This window comes from Eretmochelys imbricata, chromosome 15, assembly GCF_965152235.1.
Source record: "Eretmochelys imbricata isolate rEreImb1 chromosome 15, rEreImb1.hap1, whole genome shotgun sequence".
NCBI lineage: Eukaryota > Metazoa > Chordata > Testudines > Cheloniidae > Eretmochelys > Eretmochelys imbricata.
In genome coordinates, this window is record NC_135586.1 from 22,793,682 (window position 1) to 22,809,541 (window position 15,860).

General features: G+C 44.8%; 1 protein-coding gene across 1 annotated transcript in view; it reads right to left on the reverse strand.

The window, feature by feature from the left end:
* Positions 1 to 3,732: 3,732 nt before the first annotated feature.
* Positions 3,733 to 15,860, reverse strand: part of TMEM132C (transmembrane protein 132C) — a 207,863-nt gene continuing 195,735 nt past the window's right edge. Inside the window, exons 7-9 of the mRNA XM_077835356.1 lie at positions 15,094 to 15,367; positions 13,764 to 13,955; positions 3,733 to 4,932 (exon numbers count right to left, since the gene is read on the reverse strand). Of these exons, the coding sequence (XP_077691482.1) occupies positions 3,733 to 4,932; positions 13,764 to 13,955; positions 15,094 to 15,367 (1,666 nt within the window). The remainder of the gene's footprint in view (positions 4,933 to 13,763; positions 13,956 to 15,093; positions 15,368 to 15,860) is intronic.

Below are 15,860 nucleotides of genomic sequence, written 5' to 3' on the forward strand. Positions count from 1 at the left end.
CTTCATCCCGGGGCCCTGGTAATCCCATTAAAAAGGGGTCACAGCCCACTGAGAACTGCTGCAATCGAGCTACATTAAAGCTAAGCTTGGATATGTCTACGGGCACTGCAATCACACTGCCGACTGCACTGCAGACATACCCTTAGAGGTGCTGTAAAGAGACACAGTTTTGATTCAGGTATCATGGTGAATCAAAGACTGATAAAGGAAAGTGTGGTACATACCTGGCTCACCATCACTGAAAGCCTCTTTCCAAGAGGGCAGTAACTTGCATACTCGTCTGGAAGATGCCAGAAATTTTGTCATTACTAAAGGAAAGTAAATCTTTCCAGACAGTTATTAGTTCAAACCAACCAGCCAAATTCCAAATCTGTGGCACACAGAGAAAGATGCAGATCAATCCATTACACAAAACAAATGGTGAGATTCCGATTGCTTATAAAAGATCCATGTGTTTCTTAGGAATAAAAAAAAAAATGGTCTCTGAAGTCAAAGCTAACTCGAGATGCACAGCAGTGCATGAACTCATATCTCAATAACAATCTACACTGTGTGTTAGATCTGGTTCAGAAATATGGTTTCTCATGAGAATTTTTTTTAATTTCCCTTGAAAAATGGTTCAGTTTTTTGATGAAAACTTGAACATTTTGAGGAATTGGAATAAATTTCTTTACTCAGACTGGAATCATTTTGTTAAGCCAAACCGTTGCCTGCTAAAGATGGCTGGATTTGGCCCTAAAATAAATTCTGCCCCTGCCATTGTGAGCACATACTCTAAGCTGTATTTCCTCCAGCCGCTTGCTCTTGGTAGCCAAAAGTTTCATGTGGGATTATCAGCTGATGAAAAGTGCTACAGAAGAACTGTTTTCTTTATTATATGAAGATACCACCTCCTGCTCTGCTCCCGTCAAATCTTAGATGCGAAACTGGGTCAAAAAGAAAAGGAGGACTTGTGGCACCTTAGAGACTAACCAATTTATTTGAGCATGAGCTTTCGTGAGCTACAGCTCATCAAATAAATTGGTTAGTCTCTAAGGTGCCACAAGTACTCCTTTTCTTTTTGCGAATACAGACTAACACGGCTGTTACTCTCAAACTGGGTCAGACTCACTCAGAAGCAACTAAGTGCTGCAGGGAGTGGTGCCAGTGACTGAATGGGTGACCAGTACTGAACCAATTCCCTAGGCGACATCAGGGTGCATTGTGTTGCTGGAGGTGTCATCCTTCATTCGAGATGTAAAATCAGTGTTCCTGCCTAGTTCAGATCATTAACAATCCTTTACCACTTTTTGAAAATGTCCAAGGCCAAATTTATTTTGAGTAATAACAATCTGCCTACGTACATCCTGCCAGGATTTCCAATTGGGTATCGTACTCCTGTCTTTACCTGTTGCGCTGTATGGTTCAGTGGTGTTTCACCCCAGAGGTGGCTGCATTTTGTGGGTAGGATGCAGTGAGTGCCCACGTATGGTTGATGTATCACTTTCCTTAGCTTGTAACGTGTTTTGGGTTCCTTTGGGATCAAAGGTGCGTTGTAAATGTCAGTTATTAACCAATGCAATGTACCTACATCCAAGCCCACGTATCAACCACAGAAGCAGCACAATTACTTACGACTGGCTGCAAAAAACGTTGCCCACGTCAGAAGCACGTGATTAATAAGGATAAACTGCCACAAAATCTGCCGGCCTGCTGTCCTCTCCTGCCATCCACCATCACCACCATAGAGTGGGAGGGGAGAGGGGAATGGGTTACAACAGTAGGGTCAGAGGCAGAAGTAAAACCACTGTATTCTTCTATTCTCTCTTTAAAAAGAAGTTTATACATTTTCTCAGCAATTAGGCCGGGGAGGGTCGAGTGGTTTTTTGTTTTCTTTTTAAAATTTTTGGTTTTTTTTTTAATTAAAAAAAAAAAAGACAGAAACAGCCCCCCAAAAAGAGGTTAACTTTTCAAGCCATGTAAAGCATTTTAATTACAATTTATATATCATGTATAAATAAATATTACATTCTTTCAGTCTACAATGCATACTAGGCATATCTTGTTAAAACCTCCTATGTTATCAAGTGGCAGGGTCCATTTTGTCCAAGAAAAGAAAAAAATAAAAAAGAAACCTACTGAGTTTAGTAATAAAAAACAAAAAACAAAAACGTAGTGGAATCAACGGGTAAAGACAGGGCTGACAAACAACGCAAGTGCTCCCTGCTAACAGTCAAGACGTAACACTGCTTTCCGAAAAAGATTTGACATGAGGACTTCTTCTGAATTATGAATGGGTTTTCTGAGTGTGGTTTCCCCCCATCATTTAGATTCTGAGCCATATCCTCATTTCGTGCAAATTGACATTAAAGTCAACAGAACGGCACCCATTTATTTGTGCCTTTATCTCCTATTTGTTTCTGATGCATTGCTGAATTCATATTTTGTTATTAAAAACATCTGATTTTCAAAGGAAGAGATTTTCCAGTTTGTGCTAGTCCAACGGAAACAGCTGAAAATAAAGTAGACCCAGATCTCTGTTGATCCTTGGTCATTTGAATGTCTCTTTCCCCAAACTCATATTATCCAGCCAAAAACTCAGCTCCCCTAACAAGAGGAAATAAAATGGGCTTGGGACAACCTGCTTCTCTATTTGTGAGTACCACTCCCCATCCTCCCTCCCAATCCCCCATGAGAACTGGTGGCACTGAAAAGATGAACAGAGCAAATTATGAATTCACTGACTTGGCAAAAAAATAAACATTCGGCTATGCACATAAATGGGCTTTAATGGAATTGGTCTTATATTTGGTAAGTATGCAACATCCGGTCATTCCTATTGGTTATTATTTTTAAATGCAAACACAGAACAGCAATTTCTTTCCTTGGGAACTTTGGTTGTGGAAACTTAACCCACCCACACCCAAAAGCAAAATTAAATCTTCCTCCAGACAGAACAAGGTTCTAGCTAGCACAAAACAGCCGAGACCCATGTTTTCATGGTGGAATTATTAGTTTTTGCTCATCCTCTGAGTTCTTCAAATGACAAGGAAGATTGTTATTAGCTAATGTAGAAAAACAATTATTTCTTGGTCCATAAAGAACCAACTGGATTTTTTTTTTTAAAAAAAGACTCATTTTAAAAAAAGCTCAAGGGGTGGAAAATAGACGGAAAAATAAAAAAAATATATCAGATAATCTCTTTCTGCTCCACATTTAATGCCAGGGACATGTTTTCACTTCAGATGAGGAAAAAGAAAGCAACTGCTTGGGTAACACTCTAAAATGTCTCTTCCTGGGTCATACTTCCATATTATTACAAATATTAAAAAGTGACAATTTGTCTGTCTTTTCTCTTAACTAACTTTCTTTCACTTATTTTTTTTAAACAAAATTTTTTGGTACCTTGTCTGTAATATTGTTGTTATTATTCTGATCCATCAGATAAATTTTCACAACCTCACCGTGCCCAGTTCATCATATTGGTTAATCTGTTTCCTTACTCCTTTCTGCTATTTCTATTCCATTGACTGCCCAAATCCATGAACAGCTGTTGGAGTAAAACAAACAAATGAACAAACCCAAAGCCATGGACAGTTTGACAAATTTCTTTCCCTGATTACAGAAACTGCCTTGTTGTTGTTGTTGATTTTTTCCCCTCCTGATCCCCTCCTTCTCCCCTCTTCTGTCCCAATATATACTGTAGAACTGAAGGCATCAAGGTGTGGTTAAACCCAGAAAACCAGACAGGAGCTACACTTTGTCTTTGAACTTCTCCATGTAGTTTTTTATCTCTTTGGAGTCCCCGAGGTCCATATCCTGGCACACCCATTTAATATCGTCGTCATTGCTACTTAGGATAGAGTTGACAGTGGGACAACCATCATCAGGTGGGATGGTGGTGAAGGTTGTGAATTTTACCCGCTTTCGTTTGGATGTGGGAGAATGCAAAGGTTCCGTTTTCTGCTCTTTCCCTTGCTTCCCCCCTAAGTCAGCAGACCTATGGATCTGGCTCTGGATGTTCTTTTGAGTGCTGCCATTGAGGAGGTGGTTGCTTTCCTCATGGCCCATCCCTCGGTCTATAATAGTGGTGTGCTCGTCCTGCTGAGGTGACACGTCCACTGTGTTCTCCAGCAGCTCCGCCTCATTTCCGAGCCAGACCCAGTCGTGGGAGTGGGTCATGGTGGCTTGCCCTTCCGCCGGAACCTGCTTGTGCCGGTATTTCAATGCAAACGTTGCACAGTTTATTAGGAAGACAAGAATTGCCAGGCAGAAGACCCCCAGCAGAGCATACATCCCAATTTCCAGATCGCTAAGGCCTCTGGGCGTCTGCACTAGGTCATTCTCCTCCATGCCCCCATTGCTTTTCGGGAGGTCTACTTGAGCAGGGAAGTTGGTGAAGTCTATGGGAATGTTCTGCAGCTGGCCATCATCCGAGAGTTTGCCTCCATCCAGCCTATTGTTTTTCATGACTTTGTTTTTGATTATTGACTTTGCAGTAGTGCTGACTTTTCTGATGGTACTTTCCTCTCGCTCTGCCGAAGAGCTCCCATAGTATCGCCCATCCTGGCCATACCGCTCTTGATCTGATACCTTTTGCCGCCGGTCACTCGCGTGGTTTTCAATCTCGTCGGCATCATAATCTCCGCCAGTGTGAGAGTTGGCATCATTTTGGCCGAACTTCACTTTGATGTTGCTGTTGCCCATGGCTAAGACGCTTTTCCTCTTGGATTTCTGGCAGGCTTCAGAGATCATCATGTCTACTTTGATCAATGTGCCCTGCCCTTCACCTTCTGCTGCCACGACTGGCCATTTCCAGTTAGTGCTCTGATGGGTTGAGACAACAGATTTGTCCAGCGACATGGCGGAAAGGAAGAAGTCCTTGGGGTCATAAATGTCTAATGGAGTAACTGAGCTGTCACTGAACTGGATCCAGATGCTTACTATGGCTTCCTAAAGGAAGAGGGAAATGGTTAAAGACAGGGCCTTAAATAAAACAGCTCAACTGATTGCAACTCATCAATCTTCCCAGCTCTGAAATGCAGCTGAACAAAGCAGGAGGCACTGGCTAAGTACTACGCTGAAAACAAGCTGAGTCTTGACCGATGGGGCAGAAAATTGGTCACATTTTTCATTAAAGATCCCAGCGGTATCTTTCATGGAAAGGTTTTGCAAATGGAAATGTGAAATAATTGATATGGGGAGATCATAACAACACACCCATTAAAAAAACCCAACCCATTCCTGTTGCATGAAAACTGAAAGAGACAAAACAGAAAAATTACTGGAAGCACTTGACAGAACACTTATTTTCCTGTTGTTTCCCATGCAAATATGTCACATGGAGCAGTCAAATTAAACAGGGCATAAATATTGTGTCAGGGAAGAGGAAGGATGCCACAATGTCTTGAAAATGCGTCACCTGAAAGGAAACAAAAGACTTGCAAAACAGTTGTTACTTTGCCTGAGGACTGTTTGTTTTCAGCTAAACATAATTTACCCTTGAAAATAATTGTAAACCCCATTACATTTCCATGTCAGCCAAGGCAGGATGTGGGGGTTCTGCTGTGATCTCCATGATAACGATATACAAATGGTTTGGATTTAATTGGACTGTGTTTGTTCCCTGCAGGTAGTACCATTAGAAGCAAACAGAAAGCTAGAGGTCAAGAGGCGAAGTTGTTTTCTATTTGGGTCTCATCCAGATGATATAGACATTTACTTCTCCATGTCTCAGTGGCTTTCTTTGCAGGAGATTTCTTTATTTTTTCATTTGCTCTGTGTCTAGTTTGTTTAGTTAGCATACGTACAGGCAGACTGCTGAAATGCAACTAAACATGAAAGTGAAATTCTATTCTTCCCAAGACCTACACTGCAAATGTCCTTAATAACTTTACACGAAGGTACATCAAAACAATTGGGCTGAAAATCACCATGGGGAAAAGCATCGCCACCCTTTTAATGTCCAATCATAATACAAATTTACAACCCAATATTGTTTTCAATTGGTTACAATTTGTTACACTATGGTTATAAACAAAGGGAATTGCTACCCTTCTCGTTAAATTTAAAGCTTTTCAATGAAAACAGCAAGGGGCATTTAGTTATGCAGAAGGTTGGAATGCACGGAATATTTAATTTTCCAAGTGCTATCAGAAAGCTCTTTGGGGACCAAACAAGGGGAAAATATATTGTGGCACAACAGGAAAGAGGGCAAAGTACTTGATGATTCAGACATGCTTTGCACACAGCGATGAAATAGAGCCAGGGTAACTCTGAAGCTGTAGCACTGCTGAAAAGTGTGAGGGAGGAAGGGAAACTAAAACAACGGATCTTTCATTAAACGAGCCTGAGATGGTTGAACAATATCCAGACATATCCAGGCTAATTTTAATCTAGCTCTGAGTACCAAGAGCAGTGAGTCTGCAGCACCATCGACTTTAGCATGAGCTGTACCAGCCTGCCTGGGACCCTGGGTACATACCTGGGTGGCTAGCCCATGCTGTCATGGCTTCACCGCTATCGCTACTTGCGCTAACTAGATCAAGGCTAGCTTTGGTAGGTTTACATGTGCTGCAATCACACCCCTGTTTGTAGCGTGGTCACAGTAGGCTTTTGTCACTGTGGGTAAGTTTTACTCTTTGGAAATTTCTAGCAGTAGCAAACCCAGCTCTGGGAAAGAAAGAACATTTTTTCCATGGACTCATGTGTGTGTGTGTGTGTGGGGACCCCATCTCCATTCTTCTTTGGGGGAATCTAGCACACTTGATATTTTGCTTCTCCATTACCTCTGGAACAATGAGTGGGTTGTTTTTTTTTTGCATTGAGTCATAAGAAAGGCAAAATGACCATCTTTAGTGAGAAATGTACGAGTGAAAACTGAACCCAAATGGCACTGAGGTCATCTCCCAGTGGCTCGTTTTTTGGAACCACAGAGGGCAGTAGAGACAGAATGACAAAAAAGGGGGAGGGGTGCTTTGTGGTTAAGATATTCGACTGGGACTCAGGAGAGCTGGATTCGGTTCTGAACTTCGTAGGGTGACCAGACATCCCGATAAAATCGGGACTGTCCCGATATTGAGCAGTTTGTCCTGCATCCCGACCGAAGTATGGTCGGGTCACCATTTGTCCCGATATTTTGTTTCGGGTGTGTCTTTTTTTTTTCTCCCCTTAGGCAGAGGTGACAGGCAAGGGGAGCGCTTTTTCAATTGTTACACTCACCCGGCACGTCCGGGTCTTCGGCAGCATGTACTTCTTTCTTCGCTGGCAAGATTTATTTCCCGCTGCCGAACGTGCCGGGTGAGTGTAACAATTGAAAAGGCGCTCCCCCTGTGGCGATCCTGATATTTTGTATTTAGCATCTGGTCACCCTAGAACGTCGCCAATGGGAATCAGTGGGCCTAAACACCTTTAGAAATCTGGCCCTCTGTAGCAGAGGCTGGGATAAAATCCAGTTCTGCTGGGCAGAACTGCTTGCTCATGAGACCATCCTTTCGCGTCCTGCAGTCCCCTGCCTCATTCGCTACACGCCTTCCAATTTCTGCATCAGATGAGGCAGAGGTTCTACAGTCAGTCTCCTTCACTACACCAGGTCCAGGCTCCTTGTCCAGCCATTATCTGTTCCCCCCTTTCCTAGCTCCTCACTTGATCTGTCTCTCTCCCCGACTCTAGACTCTGGTCCCCTCCACATTCCCCATCCCCATCTTCCTCCCTGGAATATTGGTACAAACCCACCCACCAGTTCTTTGTCCCAATCTCTTTACCCAGCCAGTCCCAGTATTCCCTCCACACCTGGCTCCTTGTCAGATCTGTCTCTTTTCTCCCTCCCCCTGTTTCTCAGTCCTACTCTCCTTGGCCAGCCTGCCCCTTACTCCTCATCCAAGCTCAGTTTCCCCGCCACTTAGGTGTCACAGTCCCATCCCTGACCCCTCTCTCTCTTTAGCTTCCAGTTCCCTTGCTTAGACCATCCCAGTCCCCCCCCGCCCATTTCCAGTCCCAGTGTTCCTCTCCCTCTCCCCTGCCCCCTGTCCATTTCTCTATCCCTGAAGTCCCAGCCCCCCTTGTTCCTGGTCTCAACCTACTACTCCCCTCAGTCCCCATTCCCGTCTGGCTTTTGCCCCCTCTGCATTCAAATCAGGCAGCTTCTTCCTCCACGCTGCCTGAGCCGGGAGTGGGGGTGGGGCACTGAGAACACAGGAGCGCTCCGTTCAGGTGCCCGGACCCAGCACAACCCATAGCAGCGGCCACAGCTGCAATGGCCGAGAACGTCCCGCTCCGCCCTGGGCTGCAGGATGCCCAGCATGGATGGGATCCTTCCGGGAAGTTGGCTGCTAAAATCTACAAAGTCTTCCCTGAGCACAGGTGAACTCTGATCTTACAAGTTGGCCAAACTGGGGCAGATTTTCACCTGGGAGGCAACAGACTTCTGACCCAAAGGCCACCCTTCTTACAGAAAGTCCCTGCTCCAAAGCGTGGGACGGCAGAGCATTTTAAAGAAAGTTTTTGAGATGAACAAAACAATGTGGATATCGCTAGCCTCTTTCTCAGAAATGGCTGAGCTGTTTTGGCTGTATATATATAAAAAAAAAATCAACCTGAGGCAGTCACCCAGCATGGGAAATTTCAGATCAAGCAGTTAAAATTTGGTAAAGTTGTAAGCCACCGACAACAGGTTCTGACAGTGGGAAGTGTCATGGTAGGTGCTACCGGCCTTGTCTATAATTACTGTCCCCACAAAAGCACAATCCTGGTGTTTGGGAAGCAGAAGTAATGTAGAGTAAATGGACAGCCATTTGAGGTTTAAGGCCACAAACATGATTTACTGCAATTAACCAACACACCCTGCTACGCTTTTCAATCTGCACCGAATTTTTAAATTTTAAAATCTCTAAAGAGCCAATTAAATAGAAAACTGTCACACGTGGACAGTGGAGAATCTGAATTAAAAGGAAAAAAAAAAGAGAATTTCCCCCCAAAAATCCTGCCAAAATACAGTTAATCTGCCCAAATAGTCAATTTGGCACAAAATCCTCTTCTTGACCCTTTCACTTAAAGGCAAGCTGAATGCAAGGGAAGAAAGCAACTTTCCCAAATGATTAGAAATTCTGAACGGCTTAAAAAAATAGAAATGATTTAGTGCCGTGTCCTTCAAAGAGCTGTTTCTGCAAATCCTATGTACCGCATCAATAAATCCCCTCCAAATCTCTGACAAGGGCCTCCAATTACTATCAACAGATGAAGATGGATTGAAACCTTATTATCAGCAAAGCTGCTGCCTTGTCTGATGTCAAAGGTGACAAATGCCTGTGTTCGTTAATTAATAAGCATAAACAAATACCTTGTGGAGTTACCAGTTTTCATCCCCCCCTTTTCATCCAGTTGTGCTCTTTATAAACAAATAAACCACAAATTTACATCATTGTCAACATCCCTTGGAAGATGGGATTATTTATCCGGTCACCAGAGAGACTGGAGGTGAGTCAGATACCATACATCCGATCACTTCGAACTCGATTCAGAAGTGATGAAGAATTTGCTTCCTGCAGCAGCTGTTGATTTCCAAACGACATGCTGTTTCCTAAGCACGTGAAGCATCGCTGCACTCATCAAGACACTTTTTGGTCATGTTTTTCTTCATGTACTTCTCTAATCTCCTCTTCCACCCTAGCCAGACTAGCACACTGTGCCTATTTACATTAGTTTGACCTCTTCAGCACCATCGCCGGTCTCAGTGCACGATCACATTTCCGCTTACTCGTAGCTGCTGATCAGTCTGGAGATGCCACCTGATAAATGTGCCAGAATTACAAAACCAACCAGAATTTTCCCTTTTGTAAATGACTTTAGCTCCCTTGTTTTCTTCATGTTATATTTAGAGCCGGTGGAACAGTAGGGGGAAAAACTGTCCCCTACAGTTCACAAATCTGTTATGGAGCCGAAGGCCTCGATTCAATTCGGCCATACCTGCGACCTTTCATAATTGCAAATTTGCAAAGCTTCAAAACTCTTCTGCACAATCTGATCACAAATACGGATATTTGGCTCTCAATGTACACATCCCACCCCACTGAACTGACCAGCTCTGAAAGTTCAGACACCAAAAGGCAACTTGGATTCAGAAGCTAGAGCTGGTTGGTGAGTGGCATGTCATATATAGATAACATATGATGACACCTACACTCTGGGACCTGCACTGGTTGTCTGTGAACTGTCAGGCAGATTTCATGAGGTGGTTTTCACCTATACAGACCTAAATGGCCTATGACCATCCTATGATCTACTGAATACATCTGTAGCATTGTAGGCCCTGATGCTGGATTCCCCTCACTATACTACGGAGTTCTCCACAAGGGCCATGGAAATATCCTCTGGTCCCAGGTCCGAAAAGGCCCGGATTGGCTGATTTTCAGGGCATGCTACAGGATCCATTTGTTTCATCTAGCCTATGAAGAGCGGTCGCTGGATGGAGGCATAGACTGATGCGAGGGTGTGTTTGTATCTGATGACATTCTGGGGCCTGGTAGAAGGGGTGGAATGACTGGTCTGAGTATTTGGTTTGCTGGGGGCTCAAAGCCCGTGCCTGGGTCCTTTTTACTGTTCTAACTCAACAGAAAAGAAAAAAAAGACAAATAAATCCTTTGCACACAATGTACAGAGTGACACGGGTTTCTTGCGCAGCTCTTTGGCTGTGTTAGGGCATAAAATGCGTTTGCAAATACTGGGTGGATTGTGATTCAGAGCCAGAAGCTGCACTCCCACGAACAAAGCAAAAGGGGAAAAATCATACTGTAGTCAGCAAATCCTGTCTGACACCTCGTAGAGGAGACGGGCCCAATCCTAGTCCCCCTGAGGTCAGTGGAAGTTGTTCATTGTCTTCAATGGGAGCAGGATCAGATCTTAAAATACACCACAGAAAACTGATAGAAATGTAAATGTTACTCCGAGCAAGGACTGAGTAAGAACAGATGAAAGATTGGGAGGTGGAGTTTTTATCAGGACCATGAGAACAGATGATTAGATCACAAAGGTGGGGTTTAAGGTCTGGCTTATCAGCCTCAGCAGTGACTCCTTAAATAAAGTCACCATAGGCTGGATGAAACTCTCTATTCTTCTTATGGAGGAGAAAGTTGCTGGATTAGAAGCCTCAAACTAGAGCTGGTTGAGAATTTTTCAATTAAAACATTTTTTGGTTGGAAAATGTCGATACATTGAAACCACAACTTTTTGCAAAAATGTGAGAGTTTTGATGAAAATTTCTCCGGTCCATGGTGGAATTTCGGTTCGAAAGGAAAGAGAACCAGAGCCCCCAGAACAGGCAAGAGTCCAGTGGTTAGGGAACTCAGCTGGGATGTAGAAGACCTTAGTTCAAGTCCCTGCTCTGCCCGAATTGGAGGAGGGACCTGGACCTGCACTTTCCATGCCCCAGGTGAGGGCTTTCCTGTTAGTTTTACCTCTGGTCCAATGAATATTTAATTATTCATAAAAAAAAAAAAAAGTGGAACAGCTTCAACAGGAGAAACTGATTCCACAGCCAGCGAGTTAAAGCCATTCACATGGGTGACCCAGGTTCTAGTCCTGCTCTGACTCAGGCAGAATAGGGACTTGAACCCAGAGCTCCTACATCCCAGGTTACCACCCTAACCACTGTGCTTTTGGTTATTCTGGAGTGTGTCATGTTCTTTCATGAAAATTTTTGAAATGCCTCAGGTTTGTCCTGCTAAGGATCGAAAACAAAATGTCAAAAGGTTGACATTTGTCATGACACGGAATTCTTGTTTTCCGGCCAGTCCTACTTCAACCCCTTTCCATTGCAGGAGGGGAATAATGGCCAGCTGTGCTAGCAATTCAGAAACCTGTCCCTCTAGGGCCAGTCTTCTGCAAAGAGAGGGGCCATTCAGTGATTCTCTTTAAGAGCATGGGGAAAATTCAATGGCCCATGGAATCAGCTCAGCCCTCTGCAGCAAGGACATGGCGGATGCCCTCAGAACATGGCTGTGCGGGTGCAGAATGCTCTCAGAGCCGCTGCAAAGGGCAAGCTGTGCTGGGCAGTGGAGGAGCTGCTGGTGATCAGGCACCAGGGGAGAACTCAAGTGCATGAACTACACAAGTTGAGGGCAGCAATCAGCCCAATGGGGGAGCACTGGGGAAGGCACACTGCTTGGAAGCCTCCTCACTCTTAGCTCGGGAGGTGGAAATGGGAAGAAAAGGCAGAGGCAGGGTGTGAGGGAATTAGCAGCTTCTGTGCTGGGGAGGTATGAGGGACTGTGAGAGATGTGGAGTGGAGCAACCAGTCCTCATTAAGGGAAGGGTGCTTGGCAGCCTCTTGCTTCTTGATGGGTGCATTCACACAGCATAATACAGTGGGGCTACACTGCAGAGTGAGGAAGAGGAGGGGCATACAGCAGGTACAGCACCATGAACACACTGTTCAGCTGAACAATATTCAGGAGACATCGGTCAGAGGCTTCCCATGCTCATAAAGGGACGCTGGTAAATATCTTTGCACACTGCATTGAGACATGCAACCCCTCCCGCCCCACAGGCATGTGACACTCCCAGACAAGCTGCAGGAGAAAAATCCCGCTCTGCCCTATGCCCTCTAACTAGGTTAGATTTGTTTCTAGCTTTGGCTTCTTCAATTTCCAACTCGGCATCTGTCGAGAAGAGCGGTTTCCAAAAGGAAGCCCCAAAGAAGAGCACAAATGGGTTAATTACATAAGACTCAGATGATTACAGGATGAAGTAAATTAAACAGATGGGCAGCACATCCTTCTTCGAGCTGGGATGTCATCCTGCCACTAACGACTGAGTTATAAAACAATCGACATTATTCTTGCGTTCCAGAAAATGATATAGTGATCAGGGTGAAAATGGGCCATAAAACCTGAACCGAGCTCTGCCCTGTTTATGAGGGATGAAATAGTGGTTTTGTGAGAGCTGTGGCTGTGGATGGCATTATACAGCCCTGAATAAGAGTATTCTACTACCCTGAGTGAAATTGGGATTGAACAGGCCCTTGTCCCTTCCACTGCTGCTGACCCCCTTGTTTTTAATCTATTCTATGGCAACTATTTGCCTCAGTTTGGTGCTGTTTTCTGATCCTTGTATCCGTACATATTATGTGACCTGCAGTTCACTGCTTGAGACCCTTCCCTCAGCTGGTGTGAAAACATTCCAGCTTTGAATTAAGCAGGATCAACACACCGGTGTCCCCTAATGAGCTGAACAACTAACCCGTCTGAGTCAGCCTGAAGAATAAAAGAAGAGAGAGGAGCCAGGCTGCCTGCTGTTGCTCCACCAGGAAAATGAATGAGCTCGCCTTTCTCACATCACTGTTTTATGGCTCTCCCAAATATTAAATCACTGTGAAGCACAGGGCTCTCCCACTCTCGGACATGGAGATCAAGGGCATTGCTCATGGCAAACAGAGAGCACGGATGGCCTGTGAAACAAGTGTAATAAAGGCTTAGGAGAGCTGCAAAGGTCACGGTGTTTAAAGGGAGCTTTGAAAAGATAGACAACGTGCAGGTCGGAACGTTGGGGTTTGGAACTTTTCCAAAGGGCTGAGCCCAAATTTGCAGGAGGGAAGAAAAAAGAAGCCAACACCAGGGTGCCCTCTGCTGGAAAAGCCCAGCTATAAAAATGTGTAATACCAGTAACTTAAAGTCTATGCTGTTTCCCCCTAAAACTTGCTAAGGGGGAGGTAACTTCATCAGAGCTCTGCAGGAATGACCCACTGCCCCACCCAACCTGCCAGCAGCATGGAGAACTGGAGTGCACACTACCTGTTTAGGGGTATGAAGCAGCTCCTGAGCAATGGTTGTAGCCACAATAGCTCGGTTATTTGCCGGGCTTGGCTGAAGGAAGAGTGACAGCCCAGCCACCACCTGCACCCCGAGGTCTGTTATGGTCACTTTGTCATCTAGCACCGTCACCGTCTTCTCTGCCAGAATGGAGTCCGACAGGGGAGAAAAAACCTTTGGAGAAACAGAAAGGGAACAGCATCAGGAAAGGGTTAAACAACTACAGTGACCCCTTTCACTGCTTCATCTGCTCCTGCCCCAAAAGCCTGGCTTCAAGCCCAGAAACTGGATGTGGGAGTACATAGAGAAGACAGGCTGGTTTCATGCAGGAAGCGAGGAGAACCTATCCGATGGAGCGATTACAGCTCAAAGCCACTGTATCATATACCTCTTTAGGAGCTATCTTATTTTACTCCCATTATTTCTATTACTTTCTTATAAGCCTGGAAATAATACAACCTTTCCCTCCTAATTTTGGTCCTTATCCTGCAAGGGGCTGAGCCTTCTCAACTCTCAATGGCTTCAAAGGGTGTTGGAGGCTCTCCGCATCTTCCCGGATTTGTCCTTCATTTTTCCATTTTCTTATCCATTTCTCTATCCCTGAAGTTTGTAATGGCGCATGCAGCCCATTCTCAAGTGGGAAATTGTTCCCCTTGATTCAAATGGCTACTCCCTATCCACCTCCGAACATTTAGAGAGCAGAGGACAGCTACTCAAACACACAGTCTCTCCCACCCTCCGTCTGTGGCTACATTTGCAGTTTGTGCACTAAACTTTACCGAGACTCCAACCAGGACACTGAAGGCCAAATCCTCAGGCAGTGGAAATCAGCATAGCACTATGGTCTTCAGTTTACACCAGCTAAGAATCTGGCCCTAAGAGTAGCTTTCACAGGCACTGAACACCCTCCACCCCAGTTGACATCCATTAGAGTTATGGGTGCTTGGTAGCTCTGAAAATCAGGCCTCCTGTCTCCAAGCAGCAGTTCCGCCAGTTGAACTGTAGGGGGAGCCTCAGCCTGTGGGGGAAAGCAGGATGTTCACAGGTGCAAGGGGTGTACATCCAGTAAGGATGGCTGAAATACAGGGTTTGATCTGTCTCACTACAAAAGCGGGGGCTTTTGCTTTATTTGTTTGAATTGACTCGAGATGGAATGCATGTGTTTGAAATTCTAGGGGGCCACAGCCTTGCTACAACAGATTATTACATTTCAAAGCAGTGCTGTTTTCGCAGAACACTCTACTGGCTCTTCCAGGATCATGTAGGTGTTAATGCAGGAATGGTAGAACCCAGAACTGTTCAGTTTATGTACCTGGATTGTTGTCATTCCTACTTCTTGTCCAATCAAAATCCTTCCTTCTTGTAGCCTGGCAATGTGAGGCTCCTCCAACTTCATAAAGTCCATCACCAGGTCTGTAATGTCAAACTGCCAGTCGGAACCCAGCAAGTAGTTCAGCTGACTCCAAGGGCTAGAGTCCTCAGCGACAAACTGAGTAAGGACTCGCACCATGGCATGCTGGTACTGGAGCGCACAGCCTCTTCCCTTCCGCTCATCTTCATCCTCATCCTCACTGTCCCTGGTGGGTCTTGAAAAAAAGAAAAAGGAAGCATAAAAAGTGGTTTGAGGACAAAACTCCTTCATAGTCCCTTTCCCTGCAGAGAAAATGAAAACTAAGAGCAAAGTGCTAAGCAAGGAAAACACTTCCTGGAATAAAATCAATTAAGAGCAGAAAAACGATCATCTTTGACCTGTAAACTGAGCAGACGTGAACAGAGCAATTGAGAGGGTATACGGAGCCCCACAACTGTCATTCCATGCAGTGGCACGCAGGTACATGCCCCTAAGTTTCGTTGCTGATTCGTGGCATTACACAGGCGATCGAGAGAGGCGTGTGATATTGGTGTCTTCTCTTTGAAGATCTCCACTGAAATACTGGAATGCAGAGACGGGCCAGAATCAAAACCTCCTTCCAGTCTCCCTTGAACTATGGGTTGGATTCAAATCCAAACTCTGCCACTGGACCATCGAGGTGACTAAATGACTTAGGAGCACATATCCCATTGAAAAACACTGACTAC